The following is an 11032-nucleotide window of genomic DNA, read 5'->3' on the forward strand; positions in this document are numbered from 1 at the left end:
TCTTTTCACTCTTGCGGTTCCTCTGTTCTACCCACAATGACTCAACACTTTCCAACTCTTTCTAATGATTTGATTTTATTTTTTACCAACAGAACCATACAACCTTCTCTGCCTACCTGTGTGTCCTATTCAAGAAACATACAAGTATATGGGACACATGAGACCCTGCAGGTGCTGGGAATCTAGAGCAATACACACAATGTGCTGGAGGAGATCAGCAGGTCAGGCAGCATCTATGGTTGGGAATCAAAATTTTGGGCCAAGACTCTTCATCAGATCGCTTGATACACAGGTATCTTGAATATTAACAAGCAGAGAAAATAGAAAGTAGTGTGAAAAAGCAAAAACATGTTTCAAAATTTACTTCAAGGCTTAAGAACATTTGCCTAACATATTTCCGTGGTATAGCAAATACAACAAAGGCAATAAACTCTCCCATTATTCCCATATTAACATATTCCCTTGGCAAAATATCTTGTTCCATTCCGATCTGGAAACTTCACAAAGAAAAATAAGAACTGAAATGACAAATTCAGAAAAGACTATTTACATTCAAACACACTTAGACTAACACTACCGAGGACAGAAGGAGGAAGAGCTATAACAGACATTAAAAAAAATCACTCAACAGTCTGATAAGATTTCTAAAGTATATATTTTCATCAAAGATAAACAGGATTCAGCAGTCCATGCGAGTATATACAATTCTGATAAGAAATACAGACCAGAAAACTTAAATGAGAGGCCAACTCAGAAAAATGAATCATCACTATGGAAGAAAACATTAACCAGTGGAATGAGTGTGACCTCCATGGGAGACATCCCAATGATCTGAGCAGACTAACTGGTGACAGGGAAGCATTGCGAGCCTGACTCAGAGTTGGAGACCTCTTCCCAGAAACAGGGGTTCCTTGGGGAATACAGGAGAAAGTAGTTAACATTTTAAAATATAAAAATTACATTAAAGGCAAACAAAACAGGCAATAAATGCAGAAAATGCCAAGAGAAACCAGACACAGTCCTGCAGCAATTTAACTCAATCTGATTACTTACGTAGGTACAATCAAGTGACAAATATCATTCACCAAAATCTTGCTTTAAAATACAAACTCATGAATGACCACTGTAACATCATAAAGGCACAATAAATTCAAGCCTGATCCAGTTTTAGAGTCAAAATCTTACAAATTGTATGATAATCAATACATAACTACTAATAGGACAATCCATAATAACCATCTGGATATAATATTACAGGATAAACAAGCAGGACCAACTCCCTCAGTAGATACAATCATTCCCAACACACTCATGTTCCTCAACTAGTGGAGCACCTCACCATAATCATTGTTTGTGTCATCAGTCAGACAAACAAATTATTTTCCCTGTCAATCAGCTTCCAAATGTTGTTAAGCCCCGCTGCTGATTCCCTTCTCCTCATTATACATTCTTACCCTGACCATCGCCCACAGCCTCAAACTCTGCCCTGTGCAGACCCGCCTCCGGTTTCTGACCCTGCTTTGTTGAACATCCAACTGATGGTTTCCCATTCTGTTCCCATGTCTTTAAAGGACAGTAGTGTTTTCTAACAACCCTTTACAAGCAGGGAAAATGACCGATAATGTGGGAATGAGTCATGATTAAGGAGGTTAACTACCAATGTCATTCTTCCTCAGCCCAGAGATTAGAGGGGCGAAGAATATCTCAGACAGAACTGCAGTCAGCTCGACTTCTTCAGTCTGCAGAAAATTCAAGGGAAACCTCTTAACTCACAGAGTGGTGACTGTTTGGAACCCATCACCACAGGGAGAGCAAGAAGTGAACAACAGGGGAGGATTTAAATGGACTGTTGTGGAACTGAATCGCTGGCAGGGTCCAACCAGCCTAAGTTGACTCTCTACTGTACACGAGGTATGTTATAAATTAATTAAGTACTAGAGACAGAGTTTAAAATAGAACTGATTTAATTGTCTCAGATCCAGAATATTAAACTCCAGTCCCATTAAAGGTGAATATGCAGCGGAAGAAACTCCTCCCATGCCCAGTGACCAGGGTGCAGAACTGGGTGTGGTGAGCAGCAGCAATAATTGCAGAGTTCAGCACTGACAGTCACTCTCGAAATTACTTTTGAAACAATGATGGACAAATATCGAGCATGCAGCTTATTGAAACTTTCTCCCCAGTGTGAACCCAGTAGTGTGTCACAAGTGTAACACGATGTAGGTTTCACTGCTCATGTAATGGCCTTCCTCTAATGCTTCACTGCTGAGGTAACGATTTCTCTGTAGCAGCAATGTTTAGGTTATGATGAGAGATAACAGGGTTTTGGAGTGTGGGGCTATCCAATGACAGAAATGTTCTTCCTTGTGAGTCTGGAAGAGAGATTTTCATGGTCTTTTGCTGGGGAGAGATGAGAAGACGTGAATGGAGAGAGTGGGCCCATTTTCTTTTTTTTTTTGTTAACTTCACTAACCTTCTAGTCAAAGTAAGAATTATAAAGCTCAATCTTTCAATCATATATTGTGTACTGTTTGTTACTTCCGGGTACTGACTTGTAACAGGGGACACATCACGCAGCATCCACCCAAACGAGATTTCTTAAGTTTTGCTGGGCTGGGGGTCTATCACCCCCTATTAAGCTGCTAGCCGAAGCGAAAGTTACATAAGGTTAGATGACTGAGTGAATCGCTTTCCACATTCAGAGCAGGTGAACGGCCTCTCTCCAGTGTGAACTTGCTGATGTAACTTCAGTTGAGATGAATGAGTGAATCCCTTCCCACAGTCTGAGCAGGTGAACAGTCATTTCCCTGTGTGGGCTGACTGATGTTTCTGTAGGCGATATGACGAAGTGAATCCCTTCTCACAAACTGAGCACGTGAATGGCCACTCTCCGGTGTGAATTGACTGGTGTCTCAGTAGGTGATATGACAAAGTGAATCCCTTCCCACAGTCTGAGCAGGCGAATGGCCTCTCTCCATTGTGAACTCTCTGATGTACCTTCAGTTGGGATGACAAAATGAATCCCTTCCCACAGTCTGAGCAGGCATAAGGCCTCTCTCCATTATGAACTCGCTGATGTATCTTCAATAGAGATGACTGAGTGAATCCCTTCCCACAGTCTGAGCAGGTGAATGGCCCTTTTCCCTGTGTGGGCTTACTGGTGTCTTAGTAGATGAGATGACCGATTGAATCCCTTCCCACAGTCTGAGCAGGTGACCCGCCACTTCCCAGTGTGAACTGACTGGTGTCTCTGTCGGGAGGATGATTCAGTGAATCCCTTCCTACACTCTGAGCAGGTAAATGGCCACACCCCAGTGTGAACTGACTGGTGTCTCAGTACTTTAGACGACTGAGTGAATCCCTTCCCACAGACTGAGCAGGTGAATGGCCGCTCCCCAGTGTGAACTCGCTGATGTACCTTCAGTTGAGATGACTGAATGAATCCCTTCCCACAGTCTGAGCAGGTGAATGGCTTCTCCCCAGTGTGAGCTCGCTGGTGTGCTTGTAAGCTAGCAAACGTTGTGAATCTCTTCCCACAGTCTGAGCATGTGAATGGCCTCTCCCCAGTGTGAACTCTCTGATGTACCTTCAGTTCAGATGACTGAGTGAATCCCTTCCCACATTCCGAGCAGGTGAATGGCCACTCTCCAGTGTGAACTGACTGGTGTCTCAGTAGATGAGATGACTGAGTGAATCCCCTCCCACAGTCCGAGCAGGTGAACGGCCACTCCCCAGTGCGAACTCGTTGGTGGGCCATTAGGTCAGATGACTGAGTGAATCCTTCCCCACAAATTCAGCAGATGACCAGCCTCTGGCTGGTGTGAACTGACTGGTGTGTCCACAGTTGGGATGACCAACTGAATCCCTTCTCACCCACAGAACAGGTGAATGGCTTGTCCCAGTGTGAACTTGCTGATGTAACTTCATGAATTGACCTTGAATCCCCACAGTCTGAAAAGGTGAACGGCCTCTCCCCTGTGTAAAATGACGGGTGTGCCAGTCGGTCAGATGATAGAGTGAATCCCTCCTCACAGTCTGAGCAGGAAGGATGATCGAGTGAATCCCCTGCTCCATTTCTTAAATATCTGGATAGAGACAGCAACACTGGTGTGTTGTGTTTGAGATTCCCGTAGATATATTCCTTGTCGTTTTTAACCTGAAAAACGATTTATAAAATCTATCAATGAGTGAAGGACAACACTTAAGATGAGATCACTCGAGTTGTCCAGTTGTGATCTGGCATCACACTGTTACAGTGAGGTTCAACACAAGTTGCAGAGAGAAATCATCTTCTAACCGGGCACTGTGCTGGTATCTGGAATGACCATTAAACTCTCTGAAGCTCTTCCTGTCTCTGTAAGAATGGGGCATTTCTGCATCTCCAATCTGTGACTTGGCTCAGTTTAACACTCTCCATTGGTAATATTCCCTGTTCCCACTGAGCTGCATGGGTGCCTGGCCCCGCCGTAACTGAAACACTCTCACACAAATAGCCTTTGTTGACGTGCAGCTGGGATTTTCTATTATCTACTGTCAATGCGAAGTGCCACAGTTTTAAAGCCATGTAAACATTTCCTGCCCCGATGAATGGTTGGTCTGCACAGCTGTTAAAAGGAATTACATTAATATTAGTTTTATTTCATGTCCTTGTCACAGAGTCATAGAAAAGTACAACACAGAAACAGGCCCTTTGGCCCATCTAGTTTGTGTTGAACTATTTAAACTGTTTACCCCATACCCCTAATATCCAGGCACCTATACAAACCTCTTAAATGTTGAAATTGAGCTCACATGCAACAGTTGGGCTGTCTGCTCATTCCACACCTGGATGACCGTCTGTGTGAAGAAGTTTCCCCTCATTTTCCCCTTAATGTTTCATCTTTCACCCTTAATCCATGGTCCTGGTTGTAGTCACAACCAATCTCAGTGGAAAAAGCCAGCTTGCATTTACCCCATCTATAACCCTCATAATTTTGGTACACCTCCATCAAATCTCCCCTCAATCTTCTACGTTCCAAAGAATAAAGCCCAGTCCCGTTCAGTCTCTCTTTATAACCCAAGACCTCCAGACCTGGCAAAATCCTTGTGAATTTCCTCTGAACTCTTTCACACTCTTTTACATCTTTCCTGTAGGTTGGTGACCAAAACTGCACACAATACTCCAAATTATGCCTCACCAATGTCTTGTACAATGTCAACATAACATCCATCTCCTCTACTTAGCACTTTCGTTTATGAAAGCCAATGTGCCAAAATCTTTCTTTCTGTCCCTATTGAACTGTGACACCACTTTCAGTGAAATATAGACCTGTATTCCCATGTCCCTTTCTTCTACAATACTTCTCAGTGCCCTACCAGTCACTGTGTAAGACCTACACTGGCAGCTCCTACCAAAGTACAACACCTCACACTGGTCTGCATTAAATTCCGTTTTCCATTTCTCAACCCATTTTTTCCAGCGGTCCAGACTGCACTGCAAGCCATGATATTCTTCCTCGCTGTCCACTGCACTACCCATCCTGGTGTCATCCACAAATTTGCTGATCCAGTTAACCACACTATCATCCAGGTTACTGATAGAGATGACAAACAACAACAGATCCAGCACTGATCCATGTGGCATTCCACTAGTCACAGGTTTTCAGTCAGAAAGGCAACTATCTGCTACAACACTCTGGTGATGAAGTTTTAAGGGTATTGGGGGATGTAAGAAATGATTCTTGGACTCTTGTAAATAATGGGTTAAAACTAAGTGCCAACTTACGCGTGCTCTGTTCTGGATAGTGTGCAAATTTCTGTTCTGTCCTTCACTGAGGAATCTGCTTGCAGCTTGTTTAGATTAGCGACTCACAGATGTCTCTTGGGAACGTTATGTAGAGTTGAGTTCTCATGAGACACAAACTGAACTAAGCTCCCTCCTTTGTCTAACAAAAGTGAATAACTGATAAGGATTGGACAGAACATTCATTTGTAATTAAAACCCTCTTATCTCAGAAATTAAGTTTTGCTCCAACAGACTCGTTGGGAATACCAGTTGAACTGAAGTCCTCTTTGTTTCGCTAGTTCTGTAAATTGTCGGTTCGTCATGAGCCGCCAGAAGGAGAGGAATTCTGTCTCTCTGACGCTTGGCTCCGAGCTTCTCGCCGGCTGAGTTCAAACAAATAAACTGGTGAAAAGGATAAAGTAAAGAACTGTTTGTGATGCGGTTATTGGTCCAGCGAACTTACGTTTACACCATAAAAAGTATCCCATCCAGATACTACACACCTTTGCACAGTTACTCTCTTCTACTGACTTCAAGAAATAGCAGAGAACTGTGGACACATCATGGAAGCAAGCCTCCCCTCCATGAACTGTCTCTATACTTCCTACTGCCTCAGTAAATCAGGCAACATAATTAAAGATTCCCAGAACTCCAGACCAGACATTATCGATTATCAACCACCCATCGGGTGGAAGATAAATGAAAATAAAAAAACAGAAAACATACCACCAGATCTAGGGACATTTTGCATTCTGCTGTTATAAGCAAACTGAATATTCCTCAGCAGTATAAGATGGACTCTTCACTTCATAATGTAAGTCGATGTGACCTTGCACCATACGTCTACCTGCAGTGGATTTTCTCTGTAACCATAATGCTTTGTTACACTCTGTTAATGTTTTACTATTTTCTACTGTTGTAATGTGTTGATCTGAGAGGATGGTATGCAAGACAAGATATTCATTAAACCTCCGTACATGACAATAGTAAATGACACCCCACTTTAATTGTGTGGAAATATTAGATAGACCGAGCTTCTCCTCTGGAACTTCTGGAGGAAGATTTCACTGAAGTGTACAAATGTTTGAGAAGCCCAGAAAAACAGAAAAGGCTTCCTTCTTTCATTAATAGGGCTATATACCTCGAAAAATTGGCTGCCCTTCGGCAATTTGTAACAGTGGAATAGAGTCAATGAAAAAAAAAGTGCCCACCTACAATGAGAGAACGTGACAGATCTGGATCCCACTCCCTCGTCTGAATGGAAGAAAGATTAAACTGCACAGCCATGAGAAACAAACCTGCAGATGTAAGGAACAGCACACATGAAGTCAGACCCTGGTGTAGCAAAACCATGCATGACATCAGCCGTGTGGAGGGGGGAAGGAAGGGGAGGGGATAAGATTTTTGGTTCCATGGCTCTCTTCCAGGCAAGGTGGGACCTGTACAGAAGGGACCACAACAAAAGGGAAGGTTCTTTGGAAACTGAAGATCTGAAGGCAGGTAAGTCACCTGGAGCAGACGGTTTGCACTTACTGTTCTGAAAGAGATGGCCAGAGAGATTATGGAGGAATCAGTAATGATCCTTGAAGAATCACCGAATTCAGGAATGGTTCTGGAAGACTGGAAAATTGCAAATGTCACTCCTCTCTTCAAGCAGGGAGAGAGGCAGAAGAAAGGAAACTATAGGCCACTCAATCTGACAGTGGTTGGGAAGATGTTGGAGTTGATTGGTAAGGATGTGAGTTCGAGGTACTTGGAGGCACAAGATAAAATAGGCCGGAGTCAGCATTGTTTCCTCAAGGGAAAATCTTGTCTGATAAATTTGTTGGAATGCTTTGAAGAAATAATAAGCAGGGTAGACAAAGGAAAAAGGTAGTGGCTGATTGGCAGGAGGAAACGAGTGGGAATACAGACAACGTTTTCTGCCTGACTACCAGTTTCTAGTGGAGTTCCACAGGGGTCTATGTTGGGGATCATTTCTTTCATGTTATATGCCAATGATTTGGATGATGGAATTGATGGCTTTGTTGCAAAGTTTGCAGGAGATGTTAAGATAGGTGGAAGGGCAGGTCGTTTTGGGGAAGTAGGGACGCTACAGAAAGATCAGGAAAATGGGCAAGGAAATGGCAGATAGAATACTGTGTCGGGAGGTGCATGATTATACACTTTGCTAGAAGAAATGAAAGGGTTGACTATTCTCTAAATGGAGAGAATGTACAAAAAAAATCTGAGGTGCAAATGGACTTGGCAGTCCTTGTTCAGGATTCCCTAAAGGTTAATTTGTGGGTTGAGTCTTTAGGAAGGAAGGTAAACATGATGTTCACATTCAGTCCAGGAAGACTAAAATATAAAAGTGCAGATGTAATGTTGAGGCTTTATAAAGCTCTTGGATTATTTTCAGCAGTTTTGGGCCCCTTATCTCAGAAAGGATGTGCTGACACTGGAGAGAGTTCAAAGCAGGTTTACAAAAATGAGTGCAGAATTGAATGGCCTGCCATATGAAGAGCATTTGATGGCTCTTGGACCTGTATTCAGAGGAATGAAGGATGATTTCATTGAATCCTATCAAATGGTGAATGGCCTTGATCGTGTGGACGTGGAGAGGATTTTTCCTGTATTGGGAAGAGTCTGGGACCAGAGGACGCAGCCTCAGATTAAAGGGGATAGTGGGGCATTCTTTTAGGAAGGAGATGAGGGGGAATTTCTTTAACCAGAGAGTGGTGAATCTGTAGAATCCTTTGCCACAGGCAGCTGTGAAGTCCAAGTATTTATGGATATCAAAGGCAGAGGTCGCTAGATTCTTGAATGATGATGCTTTACGGAGAAAAGGAAGGAAACTGGGAATGAGGAAAATTGGAACAGGCATGATTAAATGGCACAGCAGGAGCAATGACACCAATGGCCTAATTTTGCTCCGATGTTTATGTGGGGGCACCAAAATGATGTCACGTGTGGGTGAGAGTTTGTTTAATGGACACTTTTAATGATTTCAGGGGGTGAACAAAGGAAACTTAACAGGTTTCATCAATGAACCAACATTTGGCTGAAGAAATTTTTCTCATCTCAGTTTTAAAGGGAAGCATCTTTATTCTGAGTGTGTTGTCAGATCACAGACTCTCCGTCGAATGGAAACATCCTCTCCATGTCCACTGTATCCAGGCTTTTCAGACAGTAGGTTTACTTAACCACCTCCCCTTTCATCACCCCATCTGAACTCAGTTGAGCACAGCCCCATAACCATCAAATGCTCCTCATACATAAAGCCGATCATTCCTGAGATTATTCGTGTGAACCTTCTGAGCAACAACTGTACTGAACACATTCCCAAGTATAACAGACAATCAGGAAATTTAAACCATTCCAGAGTCAACGTAATAAAAATAAACTGGAATCACCAGAATCGCTCGACAGGAGAGGAACTGCTGTGGGGACAGCAACAAATTTAACGATTCAGGTTCACAATCTTTTGTCAGAATGGATTCAGAATTTTCCACTTTTGGTGCAGATCTCCAACAACTTGAGCTTCTCTTTGATTTCCACTGTCTGACAGACAGGTGACAGTGAGGAGGAATTTACAAACACAGTTCGAACACTGAACCCACAGGTCTATTTCTACTGGTGCAAGCACAGAACAGGCCATTTAATCACAGCCTCTCCTTGTGAGGGATGGAGTACACACTCATTCTCTTCTCAGATTAACAGCCATTGCTTCCAGACGAACTCCAGAAACAAACATTTGATCCTAGACCAGAAACTCTCGCTCAACACCTCATAAACCCTGGCAGCTTGATCCCCGGGTCCATTTTACCTGGATGAAAAACTGTGATATCCCAGGACCCAACCTCACAGGGTCACACAGCTGAACCTGCCACTCACCAGACCCTGACAGCCTCACACATCGTCCCCACATCTCAGACTGGGTAGTGCAATCCGGGATTTCCCCACAACCAATGTCCAGCTGCTCGAAATTTCTGCTTCATTGCAGAAGGACGACCATCCAGCCCCACCTGTAGAAACAGTAACCAAAGTCAAAGCCAGAACACCAACAGTTCCGTGTGCCTGGAATGTAGATCACAGGATTATAGCCTGAGCACCAACTCTCCCAGTACTCTTCGCTGCCAGTAAAATGTTGCAGTGTTTCAGCCAGTCACAGTTCAGAAACTAGCATCTCCACACCAATGCACAACAGAACTGGTACCTGATTACCCTCTGGCATTCCAGCTAACAGAAACTGATTCTGGAAATAACTCATCGAGGCCAAAGGTGCAAAAGAACACTTCGCAATGAAGACAAAGGTTAGAAGAAAGATTGCTGATATATAACATTAAGGAGGTGGGACACAGGGTGGACCAAGGTTGACCCAGATGGTTGATGTATCTCACTGAAGCGGGAGGGTGGGGAGACAGGACAAAGGTTGAACAAGATGGGCAGGGATGCGCAGACAGAACCATGTGGGGAAGAATTCTCCGATGATCACTGATGATCCTCCAACAATACACAGATAGTGAATGAATAGTACATACTCCTGCACAAAAGATCCTAAAATGACAAAATTAGAACAAACAATAAGAACTGACATATGAACTTTGACCCTCACCAAATTTTTATCAACACACCATTGGAAGTTTCTCATCCGGACACTTCACGCATTTGCATGGTAATTAGTCTGCCCATGACTGCGAGGAATTGCACAGACTTTCGGATACAGATCAGCAAACCCCCTCCCAGTCTGGGAACCACAACGAACTGATCTGACAGGCCGGGCTCGGGTGCAAAGCTAAAACAAGGGCTGCGGGACCGGAGAGCCCGGAGCCTGCAGCCGTCCGGCAGAACTCGACCCCGGGCCTTTCCCACTGCAGCAAGCCCCCGATTCACACAATATCCGGATCAGACCCTTCCTCACGGCCGCCGGCGACAGCTGCGGTCGGCACCGCGCTGCGTTCAGCAGGAGGTTTGCGGCGGCACCACCCGTGCCCGGAGGTCTGCAAATCGCGGGCGGTAGCCGGAGGTCCACAAAGCGCCACCAGTGGCCGGAGGTCCACACAGCGCCACCGGTGGCCGGAGGTCTGCAAATCCCCGCCGGTAGCCGGAGGTCCATGCAGCGCCACCAGTGGCCGGAGCTGGAGGGACAACGGAGTGGTAAATCACAAACATGAGAACGTCTGCAGGTGCTGGAAAGCCAGAGCCACACAAACAAGATGCTGGTGGAACTCAGCAGGTCAGGCAGCATCTAAGGAAAAGGGTCAACAGTCGACGTTTTAATTTGAG

At 44.3% G+C, this 11032-nt stretch overlaps 1 protein-coding gene across 5 annotated transcripts; it reads right to left on the reverse strand.

Moving 5' to 3' along the window:
* Positions 1-677: 677 nt before the first annotated feature.
* Positions 678-10746, reverse strand: LOC140207107 (uncharacterized). 5 transcript variants are annotated; one of them, XM_072275438.1, is made up of 4 exons: positions 10362-10746; positions 9641-9771; positions 5765-6166; positions 678-4604 (listed from the first exon to the last, which is right to left on the reverse strand). In XM_072275438.1, the coding sequence occupies exon 4, from the start codon at positions 3755-3757 to the stop codon at positions 3155-3157; it is 603 nt and encodes a 200-aa protein (XP_072131539.1). In that variant the 5' UTR covers positions 3758-4604; positions 5765-6166; positions 9641-9771; positions 10362-10746; the 3' UTR covers positions 678-3154. The 5 variants fall into 5 exon arrangements, with proteins under 5 accessions (XP_072131539.1, XP_072131541.1, XP_072131542.1 ...); XM_072275440.1 differs by having other exon boundaries at positions 678-6166; positions 10381-10746; XM_072275441.1 differs by lacking the exon at positions 5765-6166 and having other exon boundaries at positions 678-4156.
* Positions 10747-11032: the final 286 nt, after the last annotated feature.

The sequence above is a fragment of the Mobula birostris genome, chromosome 13, assembly GCF_030028105.1.
Source record: "Mobula birostris isolate sMobBir1 chromosome 13, sMobBir1.hap1, whole genome shotgun sequence".
NCBI classification, from domain to species: Eukaryota; Metazoa; Chordata; class Chondrichthyes; order Myliobatiformes; family Myliobatidae; genus Mobula; species Mobula birostris.